The sequence below is a fragment of the Onychostruthus taczanowskii genome, unplaced genomic scaffold, assembly GCF_017590055.1.
Source record: "Onychostruthus taczanowskii isolate IOZ18803 unplaced genomic scaffold, ASM1759005v1 scaffold9, whole genome shotgun sequence".
Lineage (NCBI taxonomy): Eukaryota > Metazoa > Chordata > Aves > Passeriformes > Passeridae > Onychostruthus > Onychostruthus taczanowskii.
The window spans coordinates 8,250,338-8,264,773 of NW_024506993.1; the positions used below are offsets into that span (position 1 = coordinate 8,250,338).

General features: G+C 41.1%; 1 protein-coding gene across 3 annotated transcripts in view; it reads left to right on the forward strand.

Moving 5' to 3' along the window:
- FHIT (fragile histidine triad diadenosine triphosphatase) overlaps window positions 1–14,436 on the forward strand; it is a 520,344-nt gene that overhangs the window by 433,695 nt on the left and 72,213 nt on the right. For all 3 annotated transcript variants that reach the window (XR_005954219.1, XM_041425830.1, XM_041425831.1), the window contains exon 6: window positions 2,546–2,614. Coding sequence is in view for 2 of the 3 variants with exons in the window: in XM_041425830.1 (XP_041281764.1) it covers window positions 2,546–2,614 (69 nt within the window). In the remaining variant the exon portion in view is untranslated. The remainder of the gene's footprint in view (window positions 1–2,545; window positions 2,615–14,436) is intronic.

The following is a 14,436-nucleotide window of genomic DNA, read 5'->3' on the forward strand; positions in this document are numbered from 1 at the left end:
ACACAAAATTATAAAAAAAAAAAACAAACGGATGACTGGAAAAAATTACTCTCTTTTAAATTGATGTTACTACAAACCTTGGGAATATTCATTTGTTTTGTGATACAGCTGATGGATTCTGCTATGCAGCCTGGCAGCATGTGAGAACATAATGCACGTAGTAAAGGTGACTAACCCCTGAGAACATCCCCACTGATGCCAAGTGGCCCATATGCTGTCATAAACACTTTTTATTATTTTTTTTTTTTCCACACTGATCATAAGAGCCCATTTTGGGTAGAAGATCACATTAGGCTCATTCATTACCTGCTGTGCTGGTCTGTGCATCTGCAGTGCAGCATCTCTGCACTGAGCTTTGGACTCATCCCTGCGTGTTTTCTGATACTCCAAATCGTCTGTCACGGGTATACACAGATCTTCTCATGTGTGTGTCCTGCAGCATTCTGCACCAGAGATAAAAATTATGCTTAAAGGTGGCTAAACTTCTGGGGAATATGGTTGTTGATAGCTGATGTTAGGTTTTATATATATCGTGAAGAGAAATTCCTGCAAATTGATACTTGTAGCAAAACTATCATTCCTTGTAGCAGAAGAGAAGGAAACTGACTGGCAGATGAATTGGCTCTATTCATATGAATAAATTTAAAATCTAATGAGAACAACAGATGTGAGACAGTAGTGAAATTTTACAGTATCCCTGCAAACTTTAATCTACAGTTTTATTTTTCTTGAAGGTCTGTCCAAAAGCGAAATTTCAGGCCTAGGGCTACTGAAGACTGTCTTTAAAGTTGCTTTGTGATTTTGAGCAATACATCATACAAGCAGTGATGTTCAGATGATACATTGCACTAATACATCACAGGAGCACTTTTGCTCTTATGATATATTAGTATAATACACTATCAGAACACTATCACTGATATATTACTCAAAAACACAGTTTCTGACCCTCAAGATTCACCCTAATCTCTAGTCTGAATACACTGAAAGCTGTGGATAATGATAAGAATAAGAAATCACATATTCAGTTTCTCTAGGGTAAAGCTGAGAAAAAAAAAAATAGTGTGGTATTTGGAATATTTCATTAACTGAAACATCCTTGTGTTTTCATTTTATTCACTGAGCAAATGGTATTATGGATAGAAGCTAACACAATATAGGTGTGTTTGAATTTTGTTACAAATAGCCTAAGAAAACCTTTTTTTGATTTCATATTTCATTATAGACTTAAGCCTTGTTTTGAGAATGTTTCCATGAGGTGCAGGAGTTTCAGCTGATTTCTACCTCATCAAATTGAATCAGGTGCAAGCTATCTAAATTCTATGCAAACCATTTGGTGCTGTTTGTGATGCAGTAATTTATTTTTTAAAGGATTTAGGCACCATCTAAAAAGATCTGAAGATGCGTAAATGTGATCTATCACTTGGATTATTTGCAGCCTCTCCTCACTGAGGTGTTGGGTTTTTTTCCCCTGAAGAATTATTCTCAGTTGTTTTTTTTTTCTTTACTCAAGAGTGAAAGACAAAGGGAAAAAGAAAAAAAGAATGCATTACAATGTTGCTAGTAGTTGAACTTACTGCAGAAGGTAGAGTTTGGGTCTCGAGGACCTTCCTTTATGGTATGAACAGAGTGTCAGAAAAGAAAAAAAAAAGGTAATAGTAATAACACAACACTAAGGTGCCAAGTCATATATTTGTGTTGTGCCCATAATTTTGTTTGTATTCCCCAGATCTCATCAGCACTTTTGACAAAACCACATCACCATTCACCTCCTCCCCAAACTAGGTGACTCAAAGCTGCCTGTGCAGCTCAGTTCTCAGCCCTGCTACCCTGTGGGCCATGGCCCTGTGCCAGGAGAGGGACACACTTCAGGCTCTGCCAAACTGGTCTCATAATCCTTGTGCCTCACAGGTTTTGGGCCACTTGGCACTCTGTCCCTGCTGGTGTGTCCCCAGCATGATCCTTGTGCCCCACAGGTTTGAGTTTGCTGTATTTAGGCTACAGCCTCCGGGGAGGAAAGGAAGCATTTTAATGTCTTTTTGAAGTCTTTTTTACCTTGTGAGAGGCATTGTCCTCTCTGCCAGCTCTTCTGCCCACATGCTGTCCATGGTGTGGCAGCAGCTGCTTTGTCCCCAAACAGGGAACCCTGAGCCCAGGCTGCCCACACGAGCTCTCCATCTCCAGCACCTTCTTATTCCCATCCATTCCAAAGCCACAATGCTCAGCTTCAAGGGACGTTGTTATTTCAAAGCTGTGGCTAAATATGTCTCTGACTGACAACTATGAATAATTCCACAGAGCCCCTAAACTTCCAGGCATTTCACTCTGAAGCTCATATAATACACCAGGGCTGCTCTCATGTTTTTCATCTTTTATATTCTCCAAAGAGTTGAGATACAGTTATGGAACAGGTTAATGTATTTTCCTCTGAATATAATGCTGTGGGAGCCTGTGCACGGTTACTTGTGTGTGTTGAGAATAATGCTGACAGTTCAGAAAAGAAAGTCATGAACTTGATAATCATTATTTTGTTTCACATTTTCAGCATGTTCATGTCCATGTGCTGCCAAGGAGGGCTGGAGACTTCAGCAGGAATGATGATGTCTACGAGGAGGTAAGAGTTACACTCCATCTTTCTTCAGAGCTGGTTTTGCTGTTAGTAAATTGCTTTAATGGCCCAGGCTCTCCCATGGGTGGAGGGATGGGATCTCTGCATTTTTATTTCTTGCAAAGATCCTGTGACAGCACCAAGATCTATACTGGGATTTCCTTGTGAGCTCCCTCTCTGAGGGAGGATACAGTTGACACCTTTGGTACTTCAGTCTTTCACTGCACACAAGGTGCATCTCTACAAATAATTGCGGTCTCTTATTTTGAGGGCACAGGGAAAAAGGGTGACCACATGGTCAGCCTGGCATGCAGGGAGGGTGTCCTCTGCCAGCTGCTCGCCTGGGGTGCCAAACCTCCCCCTTCCAAGCAGAGAAAAAACAGGCAGCTTGTTACAGCTCAATCACAAATTGCCTTCTGGCCTGATTTTTGTAGGGCTCTGCTCAGCTCTGGACAAATCACATTGTAGCCCCAAAGATGGAAATTAAAGAGCAACTCTGCATATAGATGGAATATCAGCATGTGTGCAGATTGTGCAGCAGAGCTCAGCTCATGAGCTGTTCCAGTGTGACTGAATCACTGGCTTTTGTTTAAATGAACAATTGTACTGGCATTAACAAAAAGTTTTCCCCAGTTTGACAGCTGTCATAATGATTCTATGAGAAAATCTCACTATTGTTAAATTTACGGCTTGTTCTTCGTGGGTTTGGTAGGATCCTCTATCTGAAATATGACATCTCCTTCTCTTTCTGAAAGTAATTAATATAAACTTGTTCAGTGCTACTGCAATACCATCTGCTTGAAAGAGACATCGTGACATTTTCTGCTTTTGCATTTTTTCCTTTGTGATATCTACATGACGACAAGTCTCCACTCACAAAAAAAAATGGTGGAGTGTTTTAAAGTTTCTCAATTACTTAAATATGCAAAAATGGAGAAAAAAGCATGTTACTGACAAGTTATATGAAGTGTAGTGCCTGAAAACTCCACTAGTATGGGTAAAAGCTTAATGAGACTGCTGAGCAAGGAGATCCAATGGAAGTAAATGATGGCAATCTTTGCTGGTGTGGTGGTTGAAAGCAGTTAAATGAGACAAAAGTTAATAGGGTTAAAGGATTGTCAGGCACTGGAAGAGGCTGTTCAGCGAAGTGGTGGAGTCACCATCCCTGAGGTATTTAAAAGATGTGTAGATGGGGCCCTCAGGAACGTGGGTAACTGATGGGCTTGGCAGTGCTGGATTGATGGCTGGATTCAGCGACCTTACAGGTGTTTTTCCACCTAAATGATTGTATGGTTCTATGATCTGTTCCTTTTCACATGTGTTCAGGGGTTTCAAGTGCTGCATCAACCCATCAAATCTCTTTCCATTTCTGTCATATTTAGAATTCCATTTGCTTCTTTTTAAACACAATTATTTCTCCCTTGTTATAGCTAAACAGAAACAGGCAAAATTCTAATGAACTGGACTATATATTTAGTGTTGTTAGATGCAAAAGGGTGGCAAATTGGGGAAGATTTTCTTTTTTATTTTGTCATTTCCAATTACAGCAATTGTAGGTGTTGCTTTTAGCAAACAGGAACCATAAATATTTAGACATAGATGTGATAATGTATCTTTTAGCAGAAGAATGTATAGCCTCGGAGTCTAACTAGCTATTCTTGAACACCACAGAGCTAGCATGCTTTTGTGCAGACTGTAGCTGAAGAAAGATTTAATTTTTTTTAGGATGCCAGGGAAACAAAAACACATTTGCTGCTATAAAAAAGTTTGGTGCCAAGTTCTATCACTGTCTGGAGTGAGGATGGAGGGACTTAAGCAATTTGCTACCACAGGTGAATAAAGCTATTTTGAAAAATGAAAAAGGGACAAATTATTGAAAATACAGCTGACTTTGGAAATAATTTGGAGCTTATGTCAGTACAGCAAAAACATTTTGATATAATGCATCTCTGTGTGATGTCAGCAAGTCATATCCTTTTGACAAGATACTTTAAAAGATTTAGGAAGATATGTAGATCATGGTGGGGCAACAGGCTGGAAATCAACAAGGGATAAAGTACCATTAGGTGAGATGTGGGTACTGGAGAGAGCTTTAAATCTATTTTTCATGAAATTTGTACTTTAAAAATCCAAAACCAGTTCATAAACTACTTCATTTCCATGTGTTTGAGTGATAGATGGAGTTGTAGGCAAAGATAGATGGACTTTAGGCAGTAAAGACCACCTTCCAAGATCATCCCAACAGCCTTTTCCTTGTAAAATGTGACATGGAGGCTGATCAGCCTTCCTCAGTCTGTGCAATTGTAAAGCACACCGAGGATAAATTGTGCATATTGCAGTGCCTGGTTTAGCTACCACAGCTAAAGGTTTAACAGCAATTGGGAGCAATTTTCATAGGCACCAGCTCTCAGCTCTGGCTCAACATGTCTTTTGCTAACCCCTTTCTATCTGTAAGTGCCTTTGAGCTCTCCAAGCTCTGCAGTTGTCATCTGTATATGCTCAGCAGATTGCTGATAAATCCCACTGCTCTTAGTCTGACAGTGAAAGGAATGCCCAGATGCTGAGACATCACTCCTCTTAGGAGCCTTCTAGAATTGAGACAGCCAGAAAGAACTTGCAGTCTCTCACTGTGTGCTTAATTTCTCCCATTCAGTTTTGGAGTGAGCACTCATCTGATGGAAAAGGCAGAAGAAAGCATATCAGGTTGTTCCCTGCTTAGGCTGTTTACTGGGCTCTGAGATCTTCAGGCTTTTGGCTCTGATGCTCTGACACAGCCCTGTCTAAAGCAGTTTTTAAGTGTAAAGAGTATAATTAAAGGTAAGGTGTTTCTTAGCACTTGTATTTTAATCAGGTATCTGAAGGACACAAATGTCTGCTGATTTCTGGATATATTTTTAGAACTGTGGCAGTGGAAAATTAATTGTAGAAGGAATAAAACAGGGTCTGACACTTATTTCACAGCACCTTCTCTAAGGCATTCCTTGGTAGAATGTGTCACTTAATATTTTAGGGTTTTTTTCCTCAGTGCATATGAAAGAAGTCACTGTGTGATTTTTCCAAGATACAAAGAGAATCACTAATAGTAAAAAAAATCTGCATTTAATATTTTAGATGTATTTCCTCTGCATCTTTGCAGGGCTATTTTTTGGAAGGATATTTCCTGGGAAGTGTTAGTTATCCACTCTCTGGGCTCACTGTAGTGGAAGGCTAAAGCTATAGTTTATCAGTTCTTACATTTCTCTGCAATTATTTGAAGCCTAATCCTGCAAGTGTGCACATGCCAAAGTTAAATTGGTCTTACAGGATTTTTTATAGGATCAGGCCCTTCATCTTTTACTATTGCTAGATTACTTTTCTCATCTTCATCTTGAATAGTTCCTATTCATTGATTCTTTATTTCTTGGACAGCAGAACAATAGCAGCTAAATATTAGGAAAACCTTCCATTAGAATAACTCTTTATGCCTCTGTATTTTCTGTTTGGTTTGAAAGAAATTATATTGTACATTTATTAATCAAGGAACTTAAAAGCCTCTTATGAAGTAGTTGCTTGCTTTGAAGTAGATGAGTTCTTTACTATTATAAGGACATGTCACAGTGACTGATAAAAATTTGGTACGAAGGAACATTTTTAGTGTAGAAACGCCCCCAGTGTTGTTGCAGTCAGCACAAGTACTGCAGTTGATGGAGATCATCGTGTCCAAGACATTCAAGAACATTATCCTGAAAAGCCTTGGCACTTCCAGGCATCTGCGGGCAGCCCTCATTCAGTGGGTGTTTGAAAAGTCCATAGCACAGCCTGTCCCTGGTCTCCACTGAGTGGTTAGCCATTACTGCAATATAAATAACATTCATCATCCTTTAGGCTGGCAGGTAATAGCTGCACTGGGCCAGAGACAATGGGGCTCTCTCAGAAAGGAAGACTCAATCAAAACTCTGCACTCCTGTTATGAGTGCTGACCTCAATAAGTTAATTTTGAGGCTGACAGACTTGGATGGGTAAGGGCAGCCTGGCATCTCAGTGCCCTGAACATCCCTGGCATGCTGAGATGAGTTTTGTGGTGCACACCCCTGTTCCTCCCCAGATTCTGTGTTCCACTTGGTGCTTGAAGCCTCCTGTAACAGATGCAGCTGCACAGCAATGCACACCCAGGGCTGTGCACGCAGGGCAAAGAGTGCCCAGCCACTCACCAGCCTTACTCTTGTGCCCTCCTTGTTTCACTGCCTGTCTGCAGTTCCCAGTCTAGACTGGAGAGCACTGAAAAAGGGGAAAGTGTGAAAGAGAGAGGTTAACCCAAACCCCTGTGTCTCCCTCCTTCTCTGCCTGCCAGACCTGCGTCATGGATCTCTTCTAATGAACCTGAGTGAAACTTCCTACTGTGACTTCTTCAGTAATTTATGAAATTTTGTAAAAAGCCAGCAAAAGAATTTGCTTCATGCTATCCTCCTTCCCCTCTGGCATTCAGGCAAGCAGTGAGAGACTCACTTAGGAAAAGATACTTTGACTTAGTGATCTCATTCAGCACGTTATGCTAAATCATTTCAGCAAGAATACCTATTAGTAATCATTCCCAGTTCCAGGAAGGATGAAGGAGGCGTTTTGGCATATGAGTCAAGAACCTGCTGGGCTGTTTCTTCAGGCTGGCAACACAGGAGAATTGTGGTGAATTCAGAAGTTTAGTCAAACAAGCCTGAAGTTTAATTCTCCCTGAATGGCTTTGACTGTGACATGCCATCACTCCGAGCTGCAGACAGCATCCTGCCTGCTGCTGGGCACTGAGCCTGGTACAGGGCTGGAAACCTGCACAGCTGCACTGAGCTGCTTAAAGGGCTTAAAGGTAAGGTATGAAGTAAAAAGATAAATAAGCCCTCATCCAGGTCCTGCGAGACAAAATGGAAAGATGCCCAACAGCTCCTGTGAGCATCAGATTGAACTATTCATGAAAATTAATGGCATGCAGAGCTAATAGGCTGTTCCTTGGCCTCAGAATGATACTGTACCTTCTGGGAACATACTGTAGCCTGCTGGGAGATCAGTCTGCTGTGTCTGAACTCCCTTGGGGCCAGACACTGCTCTCTCTGCACCCTGCATGGTTAAACCCGTAGAAAAGGACAGAAGCAGCACAGAATCTAAGTAGTTTTGTGGGGTGTTTTTTTAAAAATCTGGTTTTCCCAGGTACAAGTTTATTTCCTAATCTCCTGATGCAGCAGCGACTAAATTCTTCCCAGTAGGCTTCGGGTTTTACCCTGATCTTGCCAATGCTGCTTCTTCTAACTGGAAGCATCAGAGGAGGTTCTCCTAGCCAAGGAGTAGGAGCCTTTCCCAACTGATTCCTGAGTCTTGTGATATTTTAGTGACTCCAGCAGGGCAGGGCAGGGCAGAGGAACTGTGTGTGAATATTCCCAGCTGGGAGTATTGCAATAGAACCTAGAACTGTGCTAATAATTATGGTTTTGATCTTGTAGTTGGATGGACAAAAAAATCATTTTTACTTAACCTGAAACAGTGTTTTTTCTCATCAAATGAATTTCCTTTTTGATTTAAACAGGATAATTTATTTTCTGGACCATAACATTTTGTCTGATTAGGATTGGAAATCCCCTGGAAAATGCTGGAATGCCCTGCAAGCTTATTCCATGTCCTCACCTACATGAGGCAAAACTGACACATTTGTCAGTAAGGCCCAGTATCAATCCTGGGAGACATCCTAGGGACACATCTTCCTCGATGAAAACCCTACTGTTTGTGGTATTTTCTGCCCTTTCCAGCCCTGTGAGGTATTTCTTAATTTGACACCTGAAATCTCTGAGACCTTCTCCTACACTGTCTGTGTCACTGCACTTACTTTAAGATAGCAGGATATCATCATGTGATCTGATTAAAAGCCATTTCATTCATTGTGATATCTTCCATAGGATCTAGAGAAATGGAAACAGCTCAGCTATAGAAAGGAATTAGAAGTGGTTGAAGGTTTGCCATTAAGGCAGCCATCTCTCATGACCACACACCTGCCCTTTACACCTAGGCTTTGTCTGGAAGGCAATGTGCATTTGGCATTTTACATGCCACGGATCAACCTCATTGCCCTCTACTCTGGCTGTCTCTCTGCATTCCATCACTGCTCTTGATGCTTCTTACCCTCTCCTGCCTCAGGGATTTCACAGTCATTGTCCTCCCAGGTTAAAAGACATTGGCTACCAGGATCCACTTACATTTCATCTATGATGTAGTAGATGCAAATTTTTGTGACCATTGCAAAAGATCTCTTGGCTTCTTGTGTAGGATGTTTATTGTGTTTAGCTCAGTGGAGTATTTGCTCTTCTGTGTCCTTGATGGTACTTCATTGGCAAGTGACTTTGTGACAAAAAACCTTAGACCAAGGACAGCTTGCTGATAAGAAGATTAAAGTGAGCATGGTCTCTGAGGCCTGATCATGCTGTCAGTGCTTAGACTTGCTCAGATGCTTCCTGTGTATTCCCAGACCTGAGGTAAAACTGTCTTCAGATCTCTGCTTATCCTTTGAGGAATATAGATTGAACTCATTCTGGTTGGGAGAACATGTCCCATTGGTATCCTAGTTACTCATCTTTTTGGAATTGATGATATGAAATGCAAACAAATCTATCAGGGAGCTGCCATTTTCTAAAGGGAGATTTTTCTTTGCCAAATTAAAATGCTGCCTTGAGCTTCAAATGAAATTCTCCCCTGTTCCCTTTAAGGTTCAGGAATATTGGAGCAGGTAGTTGGTAAGCACAAACCAAATCACACCAAAATTCAGTGCAGACCTGGCAAGGGATTAAGGCCAGAAGAGAAGCTGATGATAAAATGAGGATAGAATGAGAATGGATTTTATATTTTGTTGCAGTGGTTTTGCCAGGAAAGCAATGCAAAGTAACCACAGACCTGATGCCATACTGGGGGCAAAGAAACTGTTATTTCAGTTTGAGAAAGGAAATTTTAATAATACATTGCAGCAGAGTGAGAATTTAGTTTAACAGAGTGTTAGCATAATTGTGCACAATTTGGTTTTATTTAAATACATTAAGCACCATTGTTTCTTTTCCATGTTAAGGATTGACTTTGCTGCTAGGTTGCAGCAGTTTTCCTTAATTGCTTTAATCCTTGGCCTTAAGGAAATGAATACTTTAAATTCACACTTGTTAAGTACACTGCTAATGAAGAACAGGCTTCAGCAATATTTGGTGGGCCCAAACTATATGTAAAAAAAAAAAAAAAAAAAAAAAAAAAAAAAAAAAAAAAAAAGAAAAAGCAAAGAGAGAGAGAGAAAAAAAAAAAAAAAAGGGAGAAGCTAATCACCAACCATTCTGTTAATGCTTATTTTAATCATCTTGCCTGCCCTTGCTGGCAGACAGAGCCATTTGGCTGCAGAGGCAGGAGGCAGCGATCGCCTCAAATGGCACTGATGTTGAGAATTGGGCCCAGGAGGACAATCTGACTTGTCAGTTTATATAGACATAAAGCTTCATTGTTGTGCACAGACACAACTAGCTTTTTAAAAGCCTATTTCCCTCCTGATGATGTGAGAATCTGCTCCCCTCTCTCCTACTGTTCTCCAGCCCTCAGATTTATTAGACAGTGTTTGTAGCCCTGCTCAGTGTTTCTGTGGTGCCATAGGGGCAGGTGGGGACCAGCAGTGCCACGAGCAGAGCACAGTGACCAAATGCCCAGCTTTGAACCACAGGGACCTGTGGGGGCTGGGGGAGTAAAGAGCTGTGACTGCACACTGGATGATGTCTCCTCAGAGAGTTTTAACATACTGATATATATCCCCGATGGAGTATTCTCTGTGGAATTAAGTGTGTGTTTTAAAACACACAGGATGCTCAGAAGAGAGGAGCTAACAGCATTTCCTTGGGGGCCAGAAGTGAAACATCTCCAAAATTCAATTAATTACCAGAAACGTATGATCTGTTTTCAAAAAGAGCTCATGCTGCTATTTTGCATGTGCAGGAAACTTTTATCTTTCTGACAACTGAGAGTTGCAGCTAGCAAAGTGAGCTCACAACTTGTTCTGGCTGCCTGTGCCTTCCCATGCTGCAGGGAGCCCCTGGAAGGGTTTCAGGTAGCGCAGTGCAGCATTTTTCCCATTTCAGCTTTTGTGTCCTGCAAATTGGAGAAAGTGACAACTGGTGCCCACATCGAGCAGTAGCATTTACTGCTCCAAGGAAAAGAAAGCTACAAAATCCTGCTTGGCTGAGTTACAACCCAATTATAGCTATCCAAGCACAGGTATTCCAAAAAAACCCAGAGAAACAGGGAAGTAAGGCGGCCTTTGTCCCACTTTGCCCAGATAGCTGGAGCATTGTGTATGAAGTTGCCAAAGAATCCCCTCCTGCATTTAATTGCAGAAATTGATCATAGGTTTGTGGTAAACATACAAGCAAATCCAGCAAAACATTTGTGTCTCCCTTTTGCTACGTAAATTACTTCAGTGTACTGGTGTCTTACTTCTAGTAATTGTAATCTCTGTGGAAGTGGGAAGGTATTGCAATAAATAGAGTTTGAATGGAAGGCCTGTTTTAGAATTTCTCTTTTCTTTGAACAATGACCTTTTTCTTTTTTTGTAAGGAAAAATCTATTCTCATTCATTGCATGAGTGTCTTTAAAGGGGCAAATGCACACAACTGTCAGGCCATGTACAGCACAGGCTCTATGCAGGGCTTCAGCTGAGGCATGATTGGGAGAGGTAATTGAGATTAGCTCCCTAGGAGATGGGCCTCTGCTCTCTTCCTGGCTTTTTTCTTAGTAAAATAGTTGCATTTAATGCATTTATGAGTAGACTATAAGTGCTAACATACTTTCTTCCCAAACCCCTGCCATTTCCATGGCAGGCTAACTGAAGAAATAACAATACATAAAGCTGCATAAACACTTAAGGTCTTCAGTGTCTGCTGCCATTGGCACTTTCAGATTTTCTATTTGAAGATATGTTCATTTCACACTTTTACATCTGAAGAGCCTGTTTTTGAAGATCTCAGAGTATATTTTTTTATATATATAAATGAAGTTTCCTTCTGCCTCTCTGAGTACGTTAAGTAACAGTACTTGCAGGTTTGATGCAGAGAGGTAAAGAGACCTTGTGAAGTTCTGGAGTGAGTCAGGGCAAAACAGCTGAGTGCAGATACATCCCTGAATCCCTGAACAAGCAAAAGGTGGATTGATCACCCAGCTGCAGCTACATGGAGTAATACCACACATAAAGCCCTTGCTTCCCTGTATGAACATGTGGTCCTAAGACTGGTAGATATTCCTAAACTGGTAGATATTCCAGGATGTGCTCCCCAGTGTTCAGCATCATTGAAAACTGGAATGACTCTCAAGAACTTTGCTTCCATTTTTGGGTTTGGGTTTTTTTTATTTTTTTCCCCCCTGAAGAATAATACTACTACTGGCATTTAAAAATTTAGAATGTCACCTGGTAGTGCACTGGCTTCATTCAGCCAAGGCCTGTGAGCAGCAGCAATTGCTGCTCTCTGAAGGTGAACACCTCAGGTATTTTAACAAGAGGTGACATGTTCACCCAGCTGTAGAAAAGGGGGTCTATCTTCACTGGTATGGTGTCTCCTGGGACACCAGGAAGGAAATGCTTAGGGAAAAAATGAGAAGAATGAACATATGTATGAAATGTCCTAGTTTTTTGTCTCCAGAAAGGCAGATTCAGGTAGTCCTTTGCCATAAGTGGATTCTCAGGTGGTTTTCTAAAAAAAAGATAAGCAAAACAGCCACTGACTTTCAACAAGAGTCAGATGTCGGAATGCCTTAAAGACTTTGGAAAAGCCAGCCCTTTATCCTCTGTATCAGGTTGCAGTGGCAGTATTGACACTCAGCAGAATGTTATTGGCATGTGATTTTCTCTTTTCATCTTGCACAAGGGCATGAGGCAGAATTGCCCTCTGCTGCTGCGTGGCTGTGGATTGATGTATCAGCACTTCGTGTTTCTGGGCTGTTCTCAGGAACATGTGCAAAAGGGAAATAACAGCAGAACAAGGACACTTCCCAGGTTAGGTAATGTGCTCCACTGACATCCTTTACTTTGCTTTTAAGAGTGATAAGCATAATGAAGCTGAGAACAATCTGGTGTTTTTCCACCACTTTTAGCAACCTCTTGTCATTTTAAGCTGCTGATGTTTCTTCTCAGGTGCTACCTGGTGATCCTTTTAAAGTGTTTATTACTGTTGCTTCTTCTCAAGAAATAAATTTGCTGAGAGTAAAGAAAGTTGCTCATTAGGGCAATGTAATTAAAGGAAAAGTAGACATCATGCCAAGTTCCGTTTTCTCTACAAAGCACCACCTTGGAGATTGCTTGAAACTCAATTACTCATTGCTATGCTTATTAGGGAGAACAATATGCTGAAATGATCCCTACTTCTAATAACCTTGTTTTCTACATGTGAATCATGTTAATACTTTTTGCTTTAGTGCCTTAATCACCATGTGTAAAATGGGTCTGTTTCTAGAGGGGGAATAGGGAAGGTGGGCCACACGGTGGGTGTTCTCTGAATTGCCACTCTCCATGGAGAGTTTCTTGTTTCCTGCTGGTCCACAGTCATTTTGTGGTGCTTTTTTTTGTTGTTGTTGTTTTTTTCTTTTAATTACATGAAACAGCATTTGTTAACAGATTATATCTTGATAGTCAGATTTCCTCTGGTGCAATGAAAATGTTCATCCTCTGCCCTGACCTTTCAGGGCAGGAGTGTTCAGTATCTTTCATGTCTCAGTCTCTTCTTTGTTACCTCATGTCTTCCCCAACACAAATAATTTCTGCAACAGAAAGCTGATATTAGCACTTGCTAAATAACCTTATTCTCATAATCAGTCTGGTGCCGTTTTCTTTGAACGAGCTACTCTGATACCTTCCTGCTGTCCTCCTATCATGATGCCTTCAGCTTCTCTGAACAAGCTGTTCCTATGCCCCCAAAAATCCTGTGTACCCAGCAGTTGTGTTAGAAGGAACTGTAAATACCAGTATTCTGTCCAGGGCTTTGGAAGAGACCTGAAGCCATGAAGGAAACATGATGTACGTCCATCCAGCCCACAACATAATTACCCTCCTTAGCTTCATGCTCAAGCCTGTTCCTCTAAATATGCAGGAAACCTTTGTTAATGGGGTATTCCATCAGAACTGAAGGACAGAAGTCTTAATCATGCTAGTAAGGACAATGAAAATTGCCATGGGAATGTGGGGAAATTGCCTGAGGTTCAAGCTCTGTGGTGGCCAAGTTCATTTAAGATATCAGTAAGATTCCCTGAAATTCTTTGTCAAAAATGCTACAAGCGCTCATAAAATAGTTGTGTGCAAACTTCACTTTTGATCAAAATCATGGATGAAACCATGGAAGTGGCTGAATGTTGAAAATATCTGAGGGAGGGAAGTCATTTGTTCCTAAGCAAAATAGCTTGACTGGCAAAGCTTCACTTTCAGAGTGGAAAAGAACTGAAGAAATGTAAGGCTGTTTTTTCTTTGGTGCATGTCTCCATCTCTGGAATTGTTCAGAGCCACATTGCATGAGGCTTGGTCCAAACTCATCTAGTGGAAGGTGCTCCTGCCCATGACAGAGGAGTTGGACTGGATGATTTTTAAGGTCCTTTCCAACACAAACCATTCAATGTTTCTATGATAGGAAGAGGAAACTAGTCCAGGAGATCAGTTCATGTACCACTGGTGTCTTATACATCATGTAAGACAGGTATCCTCCTTACCAACTATGTCATATGAATACCAAGAAATCACTGCTCCTAAGAAATGCTGTGTGTTTATCTCAGAAGGAACTGCATGGCTGTGCAGTTAACCATTCCCTCTCCTTCTT